This window comes from Hyperolius riggenbachi, chromosome 11 (genome assembly GCF_040937935.1).
Source record: "Hyperolius riggenbachi isolate aHypRig1 chromosome 11, aHypRig1.pri, whole genome shotgun sequence".
NCBI lineage: Eukaryota > Metazoa > Chordata > Amphibia > Anura > Hyperoliidae > Hyperolius > Hyperolius riggenbachi.
The window spans coordinates 42,374,545-42,398,704 of NC_090656.1; the positions used below are offsets into that span (position 1 = coordinate 42,374,545).

A 24,160-nucleotide genomic window follows, 5' to 3' on the forward strand; every position below is an offset into this window, starting at 1 on the left:
GGGGGCCCTATGGGGTCGCAGGCATAAGGGGGGAGCATGCCCCGGTCGCGGGGGGGGGTCGGAAATTCCCCCCACCCCCTCCGCTAGCGCTCCCCCCTCTGCCCGCTTCCCCATACAAAAAGTTTAAATCAAGTTCAATAGTACCTGGGCTGGTGGCATTGGCTGGCAGTGGAGTGAGGAGGAGGAGGAGTCCGAATAGCAGAGTGACGTTGAGGCCGGGCAGCGGGCGGTTCAGCGCTAGTACCCTTGTGGTACTTCCGCCCTTTCTCTGACCTCACGTCCTCTGCGTGATGACGCATACGAGGGTACGCGTGATGCGTACCCTCGTATGCAGAGGACGTGAGGTCAGAGAAAGGGCGGAAGTACCACAAGGGTACTAGCGCTGAACCGCCCGCTGCCCGGCCTCAACGTCACTCTGCTACTCGGACTCCTCCTCCTCCTCACTCCACTGCCAGCCAATGCCACCAGCCCAGGTACACTACTATTGAACTTGATTTAAACTTTTTTTATGGGGAAGCGGGCAGAGGGGGGAGCGCTAGCGGAGGGGGTGGGGGGAATTTCCGACCCCCCCCGCGATCGGGGCATGCTCCCCCCTTATGCCTGCGACCCCATAGGGGGGCCGTATTGCGGCCTGTTCGGCCGAACAGGGCCCTGTTCGCCCGAACAGGGGCCCTGTTCGCCCGAACAGGGGCCCTGTTCGGCCCTGTTCGGGGGCATACAGAAGTTCGGGGCGAACCCGAACTTAAAAGGCCGAACACCATCAGGTGTTCGGCCGAACTCGAACATCACCCGAACAGGGTGATGTTCTGCAGAACCCGAACAGTGGCGAACACTGTTCGCCCAACACTACCTGGCTGCCGTGTTGGTCCTCTGCCTCTAATTCTTTCAACCATAGACCCTGAACAAGCATGTAGCAGGTCAGGGGTTTCTGACAATATTGTCAGAACTGACAAGATTAGCTGCATGCTTGTTTCTGGTGTAATTCAGTTCACTACTACAGCCAAATAGATCAGCAGGGCTGCCAGGCAACTAGAATTGTTTAAAAGGAAATAAATATGGCAGCCACCATATCACTCTCACCCTGGGTTCACTTTAAATTACAGCTAGCCCCGCCCTCATCCGGTCATGACCACGCCCATTTTTTTGCCGCTTCGCGCGCCGCAGGTTGCAGCCACACCCATTTTTGCCGCGGCGCGCGAAGCGCGCCGCAGGTCGTCAGCTCCCCCGGGAATTAGTCCAGCACCTGCATAGCACCCCCTAAAAAAATTCCTGGAGCCGCCACTGCGTACCGGTGGCCTAAAGAAGAGCAGAACTGTGGCATGGGCACTGACAGACTGACAGACTTCTGGGGTCTGGAAGAAGCCCCAGATGAGGGTCTGAAAGATGCCCCAGATGAGTAAAACTTCCAAAAGCAGTGATTTTTAAACTCATGAACTCATAGTGCACTTTCCCATTTGCTTATATGAATTATTTAGTCCACTAAAGGAGGGCAGGTATGACCATACTCCAGTAGACAAAAATATTTCTGTAGTGTTTCATCCTAATCTTCCCACTTAAAGTCCTCTTTTCGCATTGGTAGCACAGTCTCCAAGGTAAGATCTTTCAGCTCATCCTCGGAACCTATATTCTGATAACGGAAAGCATCCACAGCATCTCTGCAGATCTTCTGAAGCAATTTCACTTTATTATAGGGCAGTTCACTCCTCCAAGCTTGAGAAACACTTAATGCATCCCGCGACGAAACAACAAATGGATGCAGCTTCTGCTGCTTTGGGCCATGCGTCATGTCCTGGACCCAAGATATTAATTCTTGTGTCAATTCTAGACCTGCAAAATCATACATCTCTTTTACAGTTTTCAAAGTCTCTCTCACCACATCTTCGTACCTGATTAATAAGTAACGGTCTTTAAGGAAAGGAGGGGGGTTGAAGTAGCTGTTTTTGAATATGTCAACTTGGCTTTGACAAATTTTTTCGAGTACTTTGAAGTCTTTGTCAATGAGTTTTGTATCGTTTGAGCCAAGGACAATCGCATTGTCACGCATGAGATCATACTGTATTTTGTCACGAGATTTACCAACAGCTCGAGGATCACGCACGATGTGAAGAATCTTTAAGTTTAATCTGGAATCTTTTAATAGAGAATGTAGAACTTTCAGGTCAAGAATACGAACATCCTGGAGGACAACATGGCTATAGGTATGACAAGACTCTTCCACTTTACTGAAGGGACTCTCACGGCAATGTTTCTCACAATCGATGTTCGATATAATGCTCTTCCGGGAAAAGGCACTGCATGATGGAGGTGAACAGAGGGCCCTACTAGAGCCCCAGTGAAACACATTTGATATATGACTTCTAGTTTCTATGTAAGCATCAAACACAGACATGTCGCATCTGAAGACTGACCGGATTAAGTCCCTCACTGCCATGTGAAGGGCATTGGCGTTGTTGTAGGGCAAGGACTTCCATACATGCCAAGTTGGCTCCTTCAGGAAGAAGACATCAGGGTGCTGGCTGAAGAACTGGCCAACCAGAGATGAGCCAGCCCTCCAGGTGGAGAGAATCAGAAGGTGGACTTTCTTTGGTTTCTCCTCTGGACTGGAATGTGGAACTTTTTTATTCAAGTTGAGGAAAAGGAGGATTGTTTGAAAAATACCAACTACAGCAAATACAGCTAATGCAATTCTTAACCTGCCCATGATTTATGAATTAGGGTGCCTGTAGAGAAGAGGTAAACATTGTTAGAAAACACCCTGTATGGGTTACAGGTTGATACAATATTGATACAATGTTATAGGTCTGGTTCACAAATGAACATCAAGAGATCTCCAAGCATCTTCGGTGGAGATATCTTTAGTCATCTAGCAAACCTGAAATGATAAAAAAAAATGCCAATTGCTGGTATTTTGTCATTCTCAACAAGGTCATATTACATCATAGTGAGGGTTGCTGAAAGGTTTTGAATTAAGTGGTAACATCCACAGCAAGAGTATTTTCTTTTTAAAAACATGCAGGACGGCCTGGATTTGCAAAAAGTACATCCTCATTGTGGGCACCTGCATGAAACTGCAATTACATAGGGGCTGAATCATGAAGCTGGCCTGCTATAGCAGCAAGAGCGACGTGACATAAAACAATGTGAGCGGGTCTGCATAATTTTACCCTACTGCCCTCCAGGGCAGAACAGCAGCGGCAAGGCACTTACCATGCGCCGGAGGATCTCCCCTTTGATGTGCCTGCAGCTGCCGGGTCTCCTTGTGAACTGCCCTCCATAGCCGCTGCTCGTCTACTTCCTGCAGCAGAAACAGGAAGTAGAGGAGCAACGGCTACGGAGGGCAGATCACAGGGAAACCAGGCAGCAGTACTAGGCTCATCAAAGGGGAGACCCGCCGGCGGCTGCAGGCACATCAAAGGGGAGACCTGCCGGCGGATGGACGTCTCGTAAGCGCCTTGCGACTGCTGTTCTGCGTGGAGGGGAGCACCGGAGGGGGACCCTGGGGGGATGCCATCCTGACGCTGATGCCGCCTGAGGAAGTGCCGACACCTGGTGTCATAGGCGTCCCGGGGCTGCTCCTAAGTTACTTAGGAGATAGACAGGATGGGACCCACTACAACCACACACACATAACCCAAAGGGAGCAGGAATCCGCAGAGCTCATGTAGACATCAAAAAGGAAAAGGTTCCGCTACACCGAAGGTTGGGTGAAAAAAGGTAGGCTTTTATTTTTCCATCAGTGAATACAAAAGATAAAAAGCTCACGCGTATCGGGGCTCATGGCCCCTCAATCATAGCTTACATACTGATACAAGGTACTGGTTTATATAGTGTATTGTATTGTATATGGGTTGTACGACACGACCCCTACGTCAACGTATTTCGGAACATTTCAATGGACCCTCCAGATGCCTTGGGAATGAGGCCTATATTTCCCAGGTGTCCAGTGTAGCGAAACACTTTTTGAACACACGTCAGGGGGACATGAGGGGCTTTGTTTTCCAGGGGGTGGAGAGGGTTGTCCGTTCCACTAGAGGGGGTGACACATACAAACTTCTACGTAAAAGAGAGGCTCTATGGATTTGGAGGCTGGACACATGTACCCCAAAGGGACTAAATTCTAGGATGGACATCAATCTTGTTTATGATTTTTATATGTATTTCTTCTCCTATGCCATCCAGACGACTTGATATTGTTGTTGTCTTTGTAATTTTTTACATTTTTGTATATTGGTTTTAATATACTGCAAATTGGAGTTTCTGTTACTCTGTACTGAAATTTGTGTGCATGTCACTTTAAGATTGCTAATCATGCCTCCACACCTTCCTTTGGGGAGGTACTAGACTATATAAACCAGTACCTTGTATCAGCATGTAAGCTATGATTAAGGGGCCATGAGCCCCGATACGCGTGAGCTTTTTATCTCTTGTATTCACTGATGGAAAAATAAAAGCCTACCTTTTTTCACCCAACCTTCGGTGTAGCGGAACCTTTTCCTTTTTGATTACTTAGAAGATAATTTTCATATTCTCTTTAAAATAACGTTTCAGTGCTTTACAACTGAAAAAGTACCCAAAAAGTTGGTGAAAAAGTGCTGCCAAAATTATTGTAATTATTTTCTTGCTTGTTGTTGGTTTATAAGGCATTTTATGACAAGGTGTGAAAATATCACCTTGGAGAAAAATCAGGAGAAAAAGTGAATTACATATGGACCCTGGACTGCTGCTCCAGAGTTATCTGAAACCCAATTCCAGCCTACACTTTTCGGCCTCTCGCACACTATATGCAATTCCGATTTTTTTATCTGATCCTATTTGTGATTCCGATTAAAAAACTTACTGCATGCTGCTAAATTTTTGAATCGGAATAAAAAAATTGGACGTATAAAAAAATCGGATTCGCATGTAGTGTGCAAGAGGCCTTACTCTTGTTTGGGGCTGAGTGGAAAATGGATAAGAGCCTCTTTGGGGGTCTTTACTGGTGTATTTGACCTGGTTGGGGAGACTTTTCCATTAACTGTAATAAAACAAAACAATGTCACCATTTTCTAAAAGGAAATAAAGCAGTCCATAGTTCTCTTGGTTAAGCTCCTGTTCAGCCAAATGTATTACTCCCCAGTCTTATGACAGCTTGTACTCACGTGCAATTGTCGTCAGTACGACCACCCGCGGGCGGGTCTGACAACCCGTAGTTTGAAAAAGTCTGGCGTGTGTACACACCTTTAGTAGCCCCGTTTCTAGGGGCGTGCGAGGCGTGCCGCCACCCTGAGCACTGAGGGAGGGCGCCATGATGAAGGGGGAGCCACGGCCACACTGAGTGAGAGTCAGCCACTGGAGGGGAGCCCGACTTCTCCCTCCCTCTCTCTCCAGGGCTCCCCTCTGTGCTCCCCCCTCTATGCAGAGATTGCGCAGGAAAGCCTATATTAAGAAGTCGAGCTCCCCTCCAGTGGCTGAGTCTCACTCAGTGTGGCCGCTCCCCCTCCATCACCTATGGGGGTGTCACCTACCTATCCAACCTATATTACGGGCACCTACTTATCTAACCTATACTGGGGGCTTCTACCTATCTAACCTATACTGGGGGCTCCTACCTATCTAACCTATATTCCGGGCACCTACTTATCTAACCTATACTGGGGGCTCCAATCTATCTAACATATACTGGGGGTACATACCTATCTAACGTATATTCCGGGCACCTACTTATCTAACATATACTGAGGGCTCCTATCTATCTAACCTATCCTGGGGGCTTCTACCTATCTAACCTATACTGGGGGCTCCTACCTATCGAACCTATACTGGGGGCTTCTACCTATCTAACCTATACTGGGGGTTTCTACCTATCTAATATATACTGGGGGCTCCTATCTATATAACCTATACTGGGGGCTTCTACCTAACATATACTGGGGGGTCCTATCTATCTAACCTATACTGGGGGCTTCTACCCATCTAACATATACTGGGGGTACCTACCTATCTAACATACATTCCGGGCACCTACTTATCTTACCTATACTGGGGGCTCCTACCTATCTAACATATACTGGGGGCTCTTATCTATCTAACCTATACTGGGGGCTTTTACCTATCTAACCTTTACTGGGGGCAACTATACTGGCTACCTATACTGAAGGCACCTACCTAGCTAACCTATACTGGGGGCAATTATACTGGCTTACCTTTAGGCTACGGTAGGTCTAAACTAGAAAGATTCGATAAATGATCAATATCTACCAAATTTCAATCATTTAACACCTGCTCGGATGGCATGCATCCTCGGGTCCTAAGGGAATTAAGTTCAGTTATAGATAACCCCCTTTATCTTATCTTTTGTGCAGAGCTGGGACAAGGTCCTCCAGCACCCAAGGCTGAGACACCAAAATGCGCCCCTCTATCCCTCCCACCCCAGCCATCACACACTGATTGCTATTAGACTAAAAGGCGCCACAGGGCCCACAACCTCCCCAACACCTTAATATCTAGTTATCTGGCTTGCAGTCACTGCCATGTATCCACTTTTCTTATTTCTTTCTGCTTCACACACAATTAGGAATGACAGCTGAATAAATTGTGCGCCCCCTCCTACATTGCGCCCTGAGGCTGGAGCCTCTCCAGCCTATGCCTCGGCCCGGCCCTGCTTTTGTGACTCTCTTGCAACTGGCAGAGTCCCAGTGGATTGGCGTACAGCCCACGTTTTCCCATTATTTAAGAAGGGCAAAAAATAAGATCCAGGAAATTATAGACCTGTAAGCTTAACATCAGTTGTATGGAAACTATTTGAGGGGTTACTAAGAGATACTATACATGACTTCATAGTAGAAAATAATCTTATTTCTCAGCATCAACATGGGTTTACTAAAGACAGGTCCTGTTTGACTAACATGCTCAGCTTTTATGAGGTAGTGAATGCTAATATGGATATTGGGAATGCTGTAGATGTGATATACTTGGACTTTGCAAAGGCCTTCGACACTGTTCCCCACAGAAGTCTGGTGCAAAAGTTGAGGATGCAAGGACTGGGGAAGAGTTTGTGTGCATGGATAGGGAACTGGCTAATGGACAGAAAACAAAGAGTTGTGGTCAATGGATCGTACTGTTCCATTGACCACATTGTTAGCAATGGGGTCCCACAGGGGTCTGTACTGGGTCCAGTGCTCTTCAATTTATTTATTAATGACCTAGTAGATGCAGTAGTGAGCAATGTTGCTATTTTTGCAGATGATACAAAATTGTGCAGAATCATCAACTCTCGGGAAGATAGTGTCATATTGCAACAGGATCTGGATAGGATGGCTGTATGGGCACATATATGGCAGATGAAATTCAATGTTGACAAATGTAAAGTCATGCATTTTGGTCGTACCAATGGTCTAGCACCATACAAAATAAATGGGATACAGTTGGGGACATCAAACTTGGAGAAGGACTTAGGAGTACTCATCGACAACAAGTTAAATAATCGTACTCAATGCCAAGCCGCTGCAGCTAAAGCGAACAAAATTTTGGGATGCATTAAAAGGGAAATAAAAACTCGAGATGCTAGCATAAATTTGCCCCTGTTTAACTCTCTAGTAAGGCCACATCTGGAATATGGAATTCAGTTCTGGGCACCACATTACAAAAAAGATATTGCAGTTTTAGAGCAGGTGCAGAGACGAGCGACAAAATTGATACGTGGGATCATGGGATGGAAGGTCTCGCTTACTAACAAAGGTTAGATAAACTGGGTTTATTTAGTCTAGAGAAAAGGCGCCTTAGAGGAGATCTAATTAACATGTATAAATACATCAGAGGGCAATATAATAGCTTGGCGGATGAGCTTTTTGTCCCTAGGCCTTCTCAAAGGACTAGAGGACATGATCTGCGCATGGAGGAAAAACGTTTTAGCCATTTATTTAGGAAAGGGTTCTTTACAGTAAGAGTGATTAAGATGTGGAATGCATTGCCACAGGAAGTCGTTATGGCAAACTCTATACCTACATTTAAAGGGGGCTTAGATGCTTTCCTTGCGTTGAAAGACATCCATGGCTACAATTACTAGGTTATGCCTAATGATGTTGATCCAGGGATTTTATCTGATTGCCATCTGGAGTCAGGAAGGAATTTTTCCCTTTTGGGGCTAATTGGACCATGCCTTGTGGGGTTTTTTCGCCTTCCTCTGGATCAACAGGGATATGTGAGGGAGCATGCTGGAGTTGTACTTTATACTGGTTGAACTCTATGGACGTATGTCTTTTTTCAACCAAAATAACTATGTAACTATGCTCAGATATTAGAAAAGATTTCAGAAGGGATCTGGCGTAATGTGCCTCTCCCCCCCCCCCCCCCCCTTCAGCTGCAAACCCCACCTACTATTATTCACAACTAAAGAGGAACTGGAATGAAAATAATGTAATGAAAAAAATTGCTTACTTTATACATTATTATTTTATAAGTAATTTATTCAGTGTTTGCCCATTGTAAAATATTTCCTCACCCTGATTTACAGTCTGAAATTTATCACAGGTCGTGACATCTTTACTACTGGCGCTACGCAACGCTGCAAAATGTTTGTTTACTCTGTGTTCCAGTGTAGGACTGGGGGGGTGGAAAAGCTGAGGAAATTCACTTGCTGGCCAAGCAGCAGTAATCAGGTGTTGCTGCTCCCAGTAAGTGCTTGCTACAAGTTTGTACTGGGAGTGATAACACAGGGTTACTGCTGCTTGGCCAGCAGGGGGATTTCCTCAGCTTTTCCACCTCCCAGTCCGACACTGCTGTGTTCTGAATCAGAAATCAGAATCAGAAACTTTATTTTGCCAAGTGCAACCGAGGTCGTACCCGGAATTGGTTGTGGTTCACATGGCAGTGGCAATAGAGCAAAGATAGAGGTTGGCAATAGACAATTTCAGTAATACAAGCAAGACAGGCAAGTAACACACAGTTTTAACAGTCGTTAATGTACAATATGCAGTTAGCTTATAAGCAAGCAAAGTCCTAAGGGTGTGGATGTGTGCTGCTCAAGGGATGAGTGACATCACTCAGCCCTTGAGTTGAGGTCTACCCAGAAGTGCACCAGGGTGACAGCTTTCTGGGTTGTTAGCCGGCCCGGGCTCCAGTGTGTTTCGGCTAGACGAATTTGAACTGAATGTGGCTAGGGTACCCCCGAGGGGCTGGAGTTTAGCAGGAGGGCTGCTTGGGGGAAAAAGGTGTCCCTACACCTGTTAGTTTTTGGGCAGATGGTCCTGTAGCGTCGGCCCGATGGAAGGAGCTTAAAGAAGTGGCAGCCTGGGTGGGATGGGTCCTGGGAGATCCTGTTTGCCCTTGTTTTCATTCTAGTGCTATAGAGGAGGTCCAAAGGTGGCAGAGGAGAGCCGATGGTTCTTTCTGCTGAGCTAATAACTCTTTGGAGCTTATATTTGTCTCTAGCGGTTGCTCTTGCATACCACACGATAATGGCGGAGCAGAGTGTCGCTTCAATAGTGGCAGTGTAGAAGCTGGACAGCAGCTCCTGAGGCATGACGATTTTTTTAATTGGCGCAGGAAAAATAGTCTCTACTGAGCCTTCTTCTGAATTTTGGAGGTGTTCTGCCCCCACCTTAGATCGCTAGTTAGGGTTGTACCCAGGAACCTAACGCTAGAGACCCTGGAGGCTTCTATCTCATTGATAAAGACTGGTTGTGTTGTGTGTGTGTGTGTGTGTGTGTGTGTGTGTGTGTGTGTGTGTGTGTGTGTGTGTGTGTGTGTGTGTGTGTGTGTGTGTGGGGGGGGGGTTGTCTCCTGAAGTCCAAGATCAGTTCCACTGTTTTGGCTATGTTAAGGACAAGTTTGTTGGCCTCGCACTAGGGCTGAACGATTTTCGGTCCCGCCCCTACCCCCGGAAGATTAATAGATTTGGAGACGCAGTGCTGCCCAGGGAGCCATTAACACAGTAATTAACTTAAACTTCTGTCCGTTCTCTGCTCTCTACCTGGCGGGGGACAGTCTGCGACAATTACTATTACTGCGTGCCCCTCTCTGCCTGTCCCATGTGTGCTGCTGGTTGGGGAATGACAGTGACCGTCACTGAAAAATGTCACCTCGCTGCTCCTGGCTGGACAGCTTCTACTAATCACCCAACCACTGCTTCACACAACTATTACACTCATCATCTCCCCTGAGCACTGATAGGTTACATGGGGAGTCACTGCTGTCATACCCCTACCTCTACATAATATATCTAGCTGCCTTCCTAGCTATACACTGCTCAGTACTGTGTGGCATGACAGCAGTGACTCCCCATGTAACCTATCACTATCATTCTCTAACCAGCAGCACACATGGGACAGGCAGAGAGGGGCACGCAGTAATAGTAATTGTCACAGACTGTCCCCCGCAAGGTAGAGAGCGACTGGATGGTCGGAGCGATCTGATCCATCGTTGTATAGCAAAAATCGTGTACAGAAATCACAATTTCTGACAAAAATTGTGCAATTCAATCTTTTCCTGAAATCGTTCAGGCCTATCTCGCACCATTCGCAGATTATTTCGATCTCGCTGCGATAATCGTGTTCCCCCTCCTCGCCAATGAGCCCAATGATACTAGTATCGTCCGCAAATTTAATGACCTTGACGGAGTTAGAGGAGGAGGTACAGTTGTTGGTGTACAGTGAGAACAGGAGAGGGGACAGAACACACCCCTGCGGTGCTCCTGTGTTGGTGGTGCTCACACTGGAGAAGCAGTTCCCAAGCTTCACCAGTTGTGTCCTGTTTGAGAGGAAGTCTTTTACCCATGCGCAGAGTGTGGAGTCTACTCCGAGATGCGCCAGGTTGTCAATCAGTATGTCTGGGCAGATCGTATTGAATGCAGAGCTAAAGTCCAGGAACAGGATCCTAACGTAGGAGTTTTTTCTTTCTAGGTGTTCAGTGATGTACACCAGACTGATGTTAATGCCATCATCCACAGACCTGTTGGCCCTGTATGCAAACTGATGTGGATCGAGGAGGGGGTTGGTGAGGCGCTTCAGATGGGCGAGAACCAGTCATTCGAGGATCTTCATGACTATGGGGGTGAGGGCCACAGGTCTGAAATTGTTGTGTTCTGTAATGCCAGGATTTTTTGGGAGCAGTATGATTGTGGACCTTTTGAGACAGGAGGGGACTCTGCCTTCCGTTAGGGACCTGTTAAATAGGGAGGTAAGCGTGGGGGCCAGCTGGTCTGCGCAGGTTCTCAGGCAAGTTGGCGACACTCCGTCCGGGCCAGCTGCTTTCCTGGCATTGCGTCTGCGGAGGTGATAGAGAACGTCTGCTTCCTGGACCGCTACTGGCACTAGTTCGTCGTGAACCTTCGGGGGCTTTGTCGAGGGTCTCGAGTCAGCTGGCTGCTTGGGATGGTGCTCAAACCTACAGTAGAACTTGTTTAGTTCCTCGGCCAGTGTGGTGCTGGGGGTCGCATGCTGAGAGGATGGTTTGACGTTCGTAGCTGCTCTGAGGCCTTTCCACACCTCACGTGGGTTGTTTGACTGGAGGAAGTGTCCCAGCTTGTCGGAGTAGGCCTTCTTTGCAGCGCGCAATTCCCGATTTAGGGCGTTCTTTGCCCCACTGAACTCATCCGGGGTGCCGTGCTTGTGCGCCACCTCCTTGAGTTTTCGGAGGTGGTGCAGCTTACTGTTGAACCACAGCTTGTTATTTGGGAAGATCTTGAAGGACTTTGATGGGACACACATCTCCTCGTAGAAGCTAATGTAGGAGGTGATGTTCTCCGCCCATTCCTCCGGGGAGGGTGCCACTAGGGCCGACCAGTCAGTGCATTCAAAGCCAGTAGAACCACCTGGTCTCCCCGAATGCTCTAGGAGGAGAATTTTGCATATTGGCTATGACATCACTGGGAGAGCAGGGCTACATGCTAATATACGACAAAATAATGGAAACACCTAACATTTTGGCAGCATAATCTTTGAACATGTTTTAAGCAATCAAAACTTGACATATGTTAAATTTTTTTGTTTATTATTTTTGTTATTTGATGTTTAATTAAAATAATTCGTTTTTTACAGATATTTAAACCAAAGTGGGTTATAATTTCAAAGAGGCCAAATTGTTGGTGCTCGTATGGCAGGTGCTACCAGTGGTGGGCCGAAATTTTGCATCGAAATTTGCCGTTTTCCATCGTAATTGTAATGCGAAATTTATGGGAGAATGCGTAATAAATTACGTGTGAACCGTAATTATGTATCGAAATTTCGCATAACTTTGTAATTTCACGAAATTACGGTTCATTACGAAATTAGTCATTTAGTATCTTTTGACGCATATTTTGATTGATGTACGCTTACAAATTTCCGCATGCGGACATGGTATTGTATAGACGCGCATGCGCTGTTTAATGCGTATGTTTATATGCATTATAACCATGATTATACGCATTAATATACAGTGTATAGTATGTGCATTGGCAAGTTTAAAGCGGATTTTCAAGCGTAAGTAACGTGTTATTACGTTACGCAATTTGGTTTACAAGCGTAGTACCGTAGCCGTAATTACGTTATACCCGTAATTTCGTAAAGTACTACGCGAAGTTTAATGCAAAGTTTTACAATGCGAAAAACGTAGCGAAATTTGCAAAAAATAAGTTTTTGTCCATTACGAGCACCACTGGGCGCTACTGTAACAGAAACTGCCTGAATGCTTGGCATTTCAAGAGGTACTGTCTCAAAAGTAATGACTGCCTTTGAAAGAGAAGGAAAAACGTCCTCAGCATAGCACAGTTGTGGCCGAAAGTCAAAGTTGTCTGAGAGAGAGACCATCGGACTCTAAATCAAATTGTTAGAAAAGCTCGCAAGACCACGGCTCCTAAAATCACCGCAGAGCTGATAGAACACCTACAGAACCCAGTTTCCACAAAAACTGTTCGTCGGGAGCTGTAGCAATCTTGGTTCCACGGAAGAACTGCAATTAGAAAACCTCTGCTCTCAAAGACTAATGTTTCAAAGCGTTTAGAGTGGTGTAGAAACCACCAGAATTGGTCCCTCGAGCAGTGGAAAAAAAATGCGTTTTTCTCTGACGAATCATCGTTTACCTTATTTCCGACCTCCGGCCGAGTGTTCGTTTGGAGACAGCCGAAAGAAGCATTTCGTCCAGACTGCCTTCTCCCAACTGTAAAACATGGCGGGGGTTCTGTGATGATCTGGGATGCTATTTCTTGGAAATCTGCCGGGCCAATGATTTCCCTTCATGGAAGAATTAACAGCCGAGACTATTTAGGAATTTTGGGTGACCAAGCTCATCCTATGGATCAAGAACTGTTTCTGGAGGGGAATGCCATCTTTCAAGATGATAATGTCCCAAATCATACAGCTAGAATTGTTAAAGAATGGCACGAGGAACATTGTAATGAAGTTGAGCATCTCATCATTCCAATAAGTAGCTGATACCCCCTTTCCCATTAGAAATCGTTCCTTTTTCACAAACGGATCATCAGGAGCTCTGCATGACTAAAATTGTGGCCAAACTCCTCCCACAGTATGATGTCAGGACCATGGTTCTGACATCACACTGTGGAAGCCTTTTTGCATTGTGGGAAATCAGTTTAATTTAAGCTGGAGGGGAGCGCAGAGGGGAGAGCCCCGAGATGAGGGAGGGGGGGGAAGTCCCCCCTCCCCACCGACTGTGGCCATGGCTTTCCCCTCATGCTGCGTCCCTTCCAGCCCCCCCAAAACGGTCCCGAGCGGGCCCCAAGGGGGCCCCAGGCCCCCCAGCGGGAGCAGGGGCTGCAGGCCCTATTGTTACGCCAGTGATTAGTAGATACAAGCTCTCTCACCTAGATGAAGATGGGACCTTATTGGGTGTCAGTTCCAATGGAATTGGAACTCTCCAAACATGTTCTCCTAAAGACTTCTGGAACGCATGTAGCATAGAGTAGTTAGATTTATAGTTAGGTTGTTAGTTAGTTTAGTTTAGTTTTTGCCGCTCGATTCTGCCCCCTGATAGATTCCATGCTCGATTCCGCGTGCGAGTCTCTTATCTTCCGCTCATTGTTCCTTATCTTTGTCCATTGTCCCCCATGTGGAATCGATCTGGCGGGTGATCGGACATGTCGGAAATGATCAATCGAGCCATCTAAATGGCTCAATCGAGCGGCAAAAACTTACGGTGTATTCCCAGCATATGGCTAAAAGTATCAGAGGCAGAGGATCAGCAGGACAGCTCAGCAATCTGCATTGTATAAAAGGAAATAACTATGGCAGCCTCCATATACCTTTCAGTTCAGGCGTGCTTTAAGATATTCCTCAGCTTGTTGATTGTCTCCCCCCAAAAAAACAAAAGAAAAGCTGAACACTGTAAGAATCAGCCTGCAATCCCCAACACAGTACTGGATTCTGTAGTGTCTGTGCCTTCTACACCTGCTGATTGGCCATTACTATAGGAATCAGTGGTCGTTTACACATATGTATGCGTGTATATATACATATGGACGGTGGAAGGGACAAAAACTCTTACAAAATATTGCATACCTCCCAACTTTTTGAGATAAGAAAGAGGGACACTTAACACACGTTTGGCACACTCCTAACCACGCCCCCAGCACACCCATAGTAATGCATACTATAAAGATTTCATAAGAAAAATATGTTTTATAATTCAAACTACTTTCAATCGACGCTCATTTTCCTTCATATTAAAATGTGAAGAAAAAAGAAATATATGAATTTAAAGAATGGGAATAAAGTTTAGAGTCAATTAAACACATTTTCCATAGAAAAATACATATCTCTAGATTCTACACAGATCTGTACATCAGTCCTGAAAGAGGGACAAAACAAATGAGGGAAGAAGAGGGACAGAGGGATTGGGTTCTCAAAGAGGGACTGTTGGGAGCTATGTATTGCCTATTTGTCTCTTTAACTACTGTTAGCTCACATCATACAGTTTTCTACTTCATACACTTGCCACAATTCAACCACTTTCTTGCAATCTCTTCTCAGCACCTCAAGGCACAGTATTACAGAACCGTCATTCATTATCCCACCTTCTCTCACATCTAGTAGAAATATGGTTATTAAATAGAATATAAAGCCTTGCAGATTACCTGGGAGAGCAGAGTCGAGAGTTCATGCGGTGACCAGTGACAAGGAAGTCTCAGGGTTATTATTAACTTAGGAATGCAAAGTGGTAAAGTAAGGAGGGACTGAGGGACGAACATGCTATCCTGAAAAACAGGGTTTCTGATATGTTGCCAGGGGCAGGCAAACTGCAACAGACAATACAAATTATATGGTTAGTGAAATGTCAGGTACTATAGCCATAGCACTAGAGATGGCCCGAACCTCCGATTTTCGGTTCGCGAACTTCCGCAAAAGGTTCGATTCGCACGAACGTTCGCGAACCACAATAGACTTCAATGGGGAGGCGAACTTTGAAAACTAGAAAAATGTATGCTGGCCACAAAAGTGATGGAAAAGATGTTTCAAGGGGACTAACACCTGGAGGGGGCATGGCGGAGTGGGATAGACGCCAAAAGTCCCGGGGAAAATTCTGGATTGGACGCAAAGCAGTGTTTTAAGGGCAGAAATCACATTGAATGCTAAATTGATGGACTAAAGTGCTTTAAAACATCTTGCATGTGTATACATCAATCAGGGAGTGTAATTAGAGTTCTGCTTCACAATGACACACCAAACTCACTGTGTAACGCACCGCAAACAGCTGTTTGCGTAGTGATGGTCGTGCTGGACTGGCGCGCTACATGGTGATAGCACTTTTCAAGCCCATATGGTCGCCAGACTGTGGTAGCTCAATGATAGAACAACAGTGACAGTCCAGCTGATCAAATTTGATCTGTCCACAATGAAGCAACGACCTTATGATCTTCTTGTATGTAGGTAGGCATAGGTAGGTGCCCCAGTATAGGTAGGTTGGCATAGGTAGGTGCCCCAGTAGTTAGCTAGGCATAGGTAGGAGACCCAGTATAGGTAGGTAGGCATAGGTAGGAATCCCAGTATAGGTAGGTAGGCATAGGTAGGAGTCCCAGTATAGGTAGGTAGGCATAGGTAGGAGTCCCAGTATAGGTAGGTAGGCATAGGTAGGTGTCCCAGTATAGGTAGATAGGCATAGGTAGGTGCCCCAGTAGTTAGCTAGGCATAGGTAGGAGTCGCAGTATAGGTAGGTAGGCATAGGTTGGAGTCCCAGTATAGGTAGGTAGGCATAGGTTGGAGCCCCAGTATAGGTAGGTAGGCATAGGTAGGTGTCCCAGTATACGTAGATAGGCATAGGTAGGTGCCCCAGTAGTTAGCTAGGCATAGGTAGGAGTCCCAATAGGTAGGAGTCCCAATAACTACTAAATAATAGGTAGCCTGGTATAGGTGCCCCCAATATAGGTAGTCAAGTATAGGTACCCCCAGTATGGGTAGCCTGGTATAGGTGAATCCAGTATAGGTAGCCAGCTATAGGTGCCCTCAGTATAGGTAGCCTGGTATAGGTGCCCCCAGCATAGGTATCCGGCTATACAGTAGGTGCCCCATTATAGGTAGCCAGATATAGGAGCTACCAGTATAAGTAGCCTGGTATAGTTGCCCCCTGTAAAGATAGCCTGGTATAGGTGCCTCCAGTATAGGTAGCCTGGACTAGGTGCCCCCAGTATAGGTAGCCTGGTCTAAGTGTCCACAGTATAGGTAATCAGGTAGCCAGATATAGGAGCTACCAGTATAAGTAGCCTGGTATAAGTAGACTCAGTCGTGCCCTTAATTGGGCCTTTTGCATGTAACCAGTGTTGCTCGGATACCCCTGATCATGAATTCGAGTAATTCCGACCATGGCAGAATCGAAATCTGGATTTTTGAATCGGAAATCCGAATTCGATTCTAGCTGTGATTACATGTAGAATTCGTGATAACGGCCATAATTACGGATTTAACTTTAACGTTAATAGCAAAGCCCCCATACATGCTGCAATCACCAAAATGACATGGATTATGAAGGTGATCAGTGGCTACAATTTAAAAAAAAATCAAAAAGAACTTTTAGTTTTGGAGAAAATCGATATTAAATTTAAATTAACACTTTAAATGTGGCTATTAACCATTTATGCAGCGCGTACGTGAGCTTCACGTCCGCAGCGGCAACTGCTAGAGCCACAGGGAGGCGCTAGTCACGTCCCTGCAGCTTGGGGGGTTGTGCGGGTAATCCTGCAATCAAATTCCTACGATCGCGCTGTTAGGCCTCTTGCACACTGCATGCATTTCCGATTCAGGTTCCGCTTTTTAATAGTTTTTACATCCGATTCAGATTTTTAATCTTTACTGCATGCTGCATTTTTTGATCCGTTTTTCTGTTGAATGTATTCAGGGAAAATCGGAATTGAAAATCGGAATCAGAATCGGAAAAGGGATTTGCAGAGCCTTGCCGGGAGCAGGGGGAGATTTGCTGCAGGAGACAAAGGTCCCCTGTGCTAATCCGTACATTACCGCCTAGAATAAACACTGTTTTTGTTCAAAAAATAGCCGCCGCGCTATTTCCCGCCGTGATTTCCGATGGTTTCCGCCACCCGATCGATACATTTATTAATTGGAACAATACAATACAATACAATAACATTTCTATAGCGCTTTTCTCCCATAGGACTCAAAGCGCTTAGGCTCTCTCAGATTCAGTAATTAGTAGGATGAAGTATTCACACAACAAAAGTTATATTTCTGCAAATGCCAGACTGAACAGGTGGGTTTTCAGTCTGGATTTAAACACGTCCAGGGATGGGGCTGTCCTGATCTGTTGAGGTAAGGAGTTCCAAAACGTAGGGGCAGCATGACAGAAGGCTCTGGGACCAAAAGTTTCTAAGTGGACTCTGGGTATGACTAGATTATTAGAACCTGTGGATCTGAGAATGCGGGGATTGCTACGCAGCTGTAACATATCTTTCATGTATCCAGGGCCTAGATTATTCAGGGATTTAAATGTCAGTAGGCCGATCTTGAATAGGACCCTCCATTCTATAGGTAGCCAGTGAAGGGAATGCAGGACTGGCGTTATGTGGCAGTGACGGGGTTGGTTGGTTAGCAGTCTGGCAGCAGTATTCTGTATCAGCTGTAGGCGGTACAAGGCCTTTTTTGGAAGGCCAGTGTAGAGAGCATTGCAGTAGTCCAGTCGGGATGTGATGAAGGCGTGGACTAAGGTTGGCAGATCTTCTGGGGGTATGAGGTGCTTGATTTTTGCAATGTTCTTCAGGTGAAAATAGGATGATTTCACCACAGCAGAGATTTGAGTTCTGAAGTTTAAATCCCCATCAATTAGAACTCCCAGGCTACGCACATGATCAGAGCTGCGTAGATCCGTGCCTTCTATTCCCAGTGGTGAAGACTACAAGTTAAGTTGTTTTGTTATCATGCTCTGCCCTCCAATCAGAAGGACTTCAGTTTTGTCTGCATTTAGTTTCAGCCAGTTGTCATTCATCCATTGCTGTAGTTCACGTAAGCAGGCGTTTATAGTTAGAGTTGGGTCTGTCACACCAGGCTTGAAGGAAATATATAGTTGGGTGTCGTCTGCATAGCAGTGGTATGTCAGGCCATGTTTTTGGATTAGTTTTCCCAACGGTAGCATGTAAATCGTGAAAAGCAGGGGAGAGAGGATTGAGCCCTGGGGCACCCCATACTTAAGTGTTACAGGGGTGGACAGGAAGGGCCCCATAGACACTTTGTGGGTTCTGCCACTCAAGAAGGATTGGAACCACTGAAGTACTATGCCATCAATGCCGCAGTATTCCTGTAGCCTGTTTATCAAGATGTCATGGTCAACTGTGTCAAAGGCTGCAGAAAGGTCTAGCAGTATGAGGATCGAGCACTCTCCTCTGTCTCTTGCCATGAGCAGGTGGTTGCATATTTGGATGAGGGCAGTTTCAGTGCTGTGGTGTTTCCTGAAGCCAGACTGGAATGGGTCATAACTGTTATTTTGTAGGATTCTGGCTTCTAGCTGGAGGTATACAGCTTTTTCAATTAGCTTCCCATTGTTCCCAATGTTCCCATTCCTAATCTCACCGCCGGCACTGTGATTACAGGCTTCTGATGGAAGCCAACCTCACTTCCCTAGTTTTTTTCTTATTATTCCCATCATAATGCATTTAGAATAAAATAATTCTTAGCATAATGTACCACCCAAAGAAAGCCTAATTGGTGACGGAAAAAACAAGGTATAGATCATTTTGTTGTGATAAGTAGTAATAAAGTTATTGGGGAATGAATGGGAGGAGCGCTGAAATGTGAAAATTCCTCTCGTCCATAAAGTGAAAAATACTCTTGGGCTGAAATGGTTAATTGGTAATAATTGTTTTTAAACACGGAAATACACTTCAAGCAATCACAGAGTCCCCAAGCAGTGTCCCTAGCAAACTGCAACCATGCAGGCAGGTGAAAAGTCCCAATGGCACCTGGCGGTGGTACCACTGGAGGAGGATGAGTGGACGACACCACAAAAACACCCAGAGTTTTTGGAGTTTTTTTTTTCCAGCTACAGCAATGACATGGCAGCAGAGTTGTCCGTGGACCCTGGCGGTGGGAACACAGACTGCAGGAGGGAAATGCAACAGCGGTGGCAGCAGCAGGAGGAGGACTAAGGTATGTCATCAGCACTCAGCAGCAGCACAGAAGGCCATGGCAGTATGGCACCAGACGGGTGGTACCACAGCATGAAAATGCCACCCAAAAATTACAGCATACGTGAACCCTGGCGGTGCGAACACAGACTGCAGTAGTCAATAAAAACATCAGCAGAGACAGGGGGAGAAGGACTAAGAGCACTCAGCAGCAGCACAGAAGACTATGGCACCTCACTGGTGGTACCACAGCATGAAAATGCCGCCCAAACATTACAGCATCCATGGACCCTGGAGGTGGGAACACAGACTGCAGGAGGGAAATACAACAGAAGCAGCAGCAGGAGGACTAAGGTGTGTCATCAGCACTCAACAGCAACACAGAAGGCCATGGCAGTATGGCACCAGACGGGTGGTACCACAGCATGAAAATGCCACCCAAAAATTACAGCATACGTGGACCCTGGCGGTGGGAACACAGACTGCAGTAGTGAATAACATCAGCAGAAACAGGAGGAGAAGGACTAAGAGCACTCAGCAGCAGCACAGAAGACTATGGCACCTCACTGGTGGTACCACAGCATGAAAATGCCACCCAAACATTATAGCATCCATAGACCCTGAAGGTGGGAACACAGACTGCAGGAGGGAAATACAACAGAAGCAGCAGCAGGAGGACTAAGGTGTGTCATCAGAATTTAACAGCAGCACAAAAGGCCATGGCAGTATGGCACCAGACGGGTGGTACCACAGCATGAAAATGCCACCCAAAAATTACAGCATACATGGACCCTGGCGGTGGGAACACAGACTGCAGTAATGAACAACAACATCAGTGGAAGCAGGAGGAGGAGGACTAAGAGCATTCAGTAGCAACACAGAAGACTATGGCACCTCACTGGTGGTACCACAGTATGAAAATGCCGCCCAAACATTACAGCATCCGTGGACCCTGGCGGTGGGAACACAGCCTGCAGTAGTGAATAACAACATCAGCAGAAGCAGGAGGACTAAGGTGTGTCATTAGCACTCAGCAGCAGCACAGAAGACTATGGCACCTCACTGGTGGTACCACAGCATAAAAAAGCCGCCCAAACATTACTGCATCCGTGGACCCTGGTGGTGGGAACACAGACTGCAGGAGGGAAATAGAACAGAAGCAGCAGCAGGTGGATTAAGGTGTGTCATTAATAATCAGCAGCAGCACAGAAAACTATGGCACCTCATTGTGGTACCACAGCATAAACAGAGGAACTCCAAGAGCCCCAATAGTGTAGTATGTATTGACAAAGGGGATCATGACAAAGAGTAATAGTTATTATACTCACAACCATGGGTCACCAATAGGCAACCACTGTAAAGGCAGGTGGGGAGATTATCCTGACCCCACTCAGGAATAAGAAGTCGCTCTCTGTAGATAGTAGAAAAGGGTCGCAACCCTCCACCCAGGGTGGATACAATATTATATAGGAGAGAACAGAGGCGTGAAACACATTGCTTTGTTTTATCTGGAGTTCGTTTTACCAGCCACTTCATGTCCACCTGTAGCTGACAGCAGGGGTCAGGAACTCATCTTCCACCCAAGCCTGGTTAATTTTAAGGAAGGTGAGTTTGTCCAGAGTCATCGGAGAGCCGAGAGCACTTCACGGTGACCACGCCACCGGCCGCACTTAAGCATCTCTTGGAGAGGACACTGGAAGGAGGGCAGGACAGGACTTCCAGGGCATACTGGGCAAGCTCCTTCCAGATCTCCAGTCTCTTGACCCAATACTCCATGGGGTTCACGGGCTGTCGGTGTCAAGCCCGCTGAATGACCCCATGTAGTCAGACACCATACTGGTCAGTCACTGGTGCTGGTTGGAGGAGGATGTTGTGGCTGGCACTTCTGCTCTGGGCAGCTCCACTGCATACAGACTTTTCGATAGGCTCAGCAGGTTTCCGGGGCACCGGATGCTGCTGCTACTGCTGCGCTGCTGGTGGCCGCAGGTACCTGTTGCTGGGTTGGCAGAACAGCAACAGTGGGGCTGGAAGGCTGGGGAAATGCTTCCTGCTCAGCATTCAGGTTAGGGACCTCCAACTCCTCCTCCACTGCCTGAAAATCGTTGTCCTCCTCCTCCTCCTGTGAGGTGGACTGTGCTGCCAACTGCTCCTGATCCAGCGGGGTCAGGGCTGCCTTACCCCTCTTCCATCAGATCACACAGCGTCCTGTCCAGCAGGCAAACCAGGGGCACCCAATCAGACCATGTTGGGTCCTTGCACGAAGAGAGCCAAGACCAGGCACACTTGCTGCATGTGTGTCCACTGAGCTGAGGAGATCAGCCTCAGGGTGGTGGAGCCGTAGATGTTTGCCTCACAGATGTTCCTGCTGACAGCTGTCCTGTGATGGTACAGCCGCTTCAACATTGCCAGGGTCGAGTTCCAGGCCCTCGCGCTGCTGCAGGTCAGCCAGGGTTACAGAGGCAGTGGTGTAGTGGTGGAAATGGCACACCAGCTTCCGTGCAGCTGGTCCATCCCTGAGTAGGTGCGCAGGAAGCACTGCACCACCAAATTGAGGACGTGGGCCAAGCAGGGGATGTGGTAGAGGTGTCCCAGGTGCAGTGCGTTTACTAGGTTGGCCCCATTATCGGACACCACGTAACTGACTTTGAAGACTTTGAAGGCTTTGCACTGCTGCTGGGGCGGGCTTGCTTGCGGGGTGTGGACGGAATGGGATCAGAGGCGCCTGCTGCATCCCCCTTGATCCTGCATGATGGCACCACCAACTGGCCTGCTGCTGTGCCAGCTGCTGCTGCGTTCTTCTCATCCCCCCTTTCCACCAATGTCACCCAGTGCGCAGTAATGGACAGGTAGCGGCCTGTCCCAAATCGGCTGCTCCATGAGTCCATGGTGATATAGACCCCCTCGCCCACACACGTTTGCCAACACAAACTGGAGTAGCACATGCATATCACTCCCCTCCTGCACCAGGTAGTATGGAGGGAGCTGGGAACACATGGTCCCCAGCCAGCAAGCCGTTTGCGCCTGTGCCCAGGAAGCAGAGGCTTGGTCAAACCATGAAAGCTGTCGCTCAGCAGGGTCTGCCGATGTCCTGCAGGTGATGCTGAGGAGGAAGCACTGGAGGGAGCAGAGAAGGCCAGTGAGGACTGGCCTCACCAGCCTCAATGTCTGTGGCATGAGCTGCTGAGGGCGCACTGGAGGAAGAAGTGCATTTTACGTGCTGCGGCGGCTTGATGACCATGAGGAAGGGATGATGCTGCTGCAGCTGCTGCTGCTCCTGAATGCAGTGCGGTGGGTCTCCTGCTCTGACCACCCCCTTCCTGGTCCTACAGCTTCGCAAAATCATTCTGGTGATAGCTCGTCAGGTGAGTCTGTAGGGATGAGGTACTCATCTTGGCCGTGTTGTGCCCACAGCTCAAGGTTTTTTTTTGCAGGATTTACACACTGCATAGCTTGCATACAGGGTGGACGAATGGAAAAAAATCTATATTGGGGACGTAAACACCCCCCTATGGTGCACTGAGGGTTCGGCGGCTCTCCCTCTGGTTGGGGGTTGCGTGGTGGTGATGGTGCTGCTGCTGCTGATGCCGGCTGAAGCAGCAGCCTGTATTCAACGCCCACTGCTGGACCTACCCCTGCCTGACATGTGGCGAAACAATTGCTTATGCCTAGGCTCCTGTGCCGCATCCTCCTTTGAGCTGCCTTCTGGGACCTTAAGCACATAAGGACAGTCCTGCCAATCATTCTTGTCATCATGAAACAGCTCTTCTCCTGACCCCCCACCACCTCTTCCACCCCAACATCCCCAGACACAGATCCCTCCTCATCCTCAAAATCTGCTTGTGCTGGCCCGAGCACAACCTCCTCCACATTAGGCCCCATGATATCCTCAAAGGCACCCATCAAGACGCTTCCAGATGCCGGACTGAGGGGCAGAACTCTCTAATCCAGGGAGTGCTGACCTCTGGCTGCTGGGGTCGATGTCACAGCTAGCGGGGGAGGCGTTGCCTGCTGCTGCTAGTACTACTGCTGGGAGTGCTGGTCACAGCAGAGGTCTGGGAACAACTAATGGGCTGCTCCTCCACCATCATCTCCACCACTGCCTCTACCTGCCTCTCCTGAGTGGCCACATGGCGACCCAAGGTGCTGAAAATGGGTGCCAACGGCGCCCACTGTTTTTCTGCTGGACACCTCTCTGCTGCATCCCCTACAGCTGAGCGCTGAGCACTCTGGTGGTGGACCAGTCCCAGACGCGGTGGCGGCAGCGATGCCACTCTCTTTCCTGCCACGGCCCCTGCCAGACATTCTCTAATGTACAAGATTTGAAGGTGGAAAGTGTGCTGCTCTTTACTGTCAATAAAATGTGTGTGGGGACAGACGGAATATACCCGTATTTCGCGCCGTATAAGACGCTCCGGCATATAAGACGCACCCAGGTTTAGAGGGCAAAAATCAGTGAAAAAAATAATCGAAACCTGGTCTGGAGCGTCTATATATCAGGAGCATCTTGTACATGTCCTCCCCCAAATGGTGTCCTCCTATGTTCCTCATGTGTCCTCCTGTATGCCCCATGTCTCCCCTTGTATGCCCCATGTCTCCTCCCTGTGTCCTCTGGTGTGACCCCCT

At 47.6% G+C, this 24,160-nt stretch overlaps 1 protein-coding gene across 1 annotated transcript; it reads right to left on the reverse strand.

The window, feature by feature from the left end:
• Positions 1 to 1,473: 1,473 nt before the first annotated feature.
• LOC137537794 (carbohydrate sulfotransferase 5-like) lies at positions 1,474 to 2,701 on the reverse strand. Its single transcript, XM_068259756.1, has one exon. The coding sequence runs from the start codon at positions 2,699 to 2,701 to the stop codon at positions 1,541 to 1,543; it is 1,161 nt and encodes a 386-aa protein (XP_068115857.1). The 3' UTR covers positions 1,474 to 1,540.
• Positions 2,702 to 24,160: the final 21,459 nt, after the last annotated feature.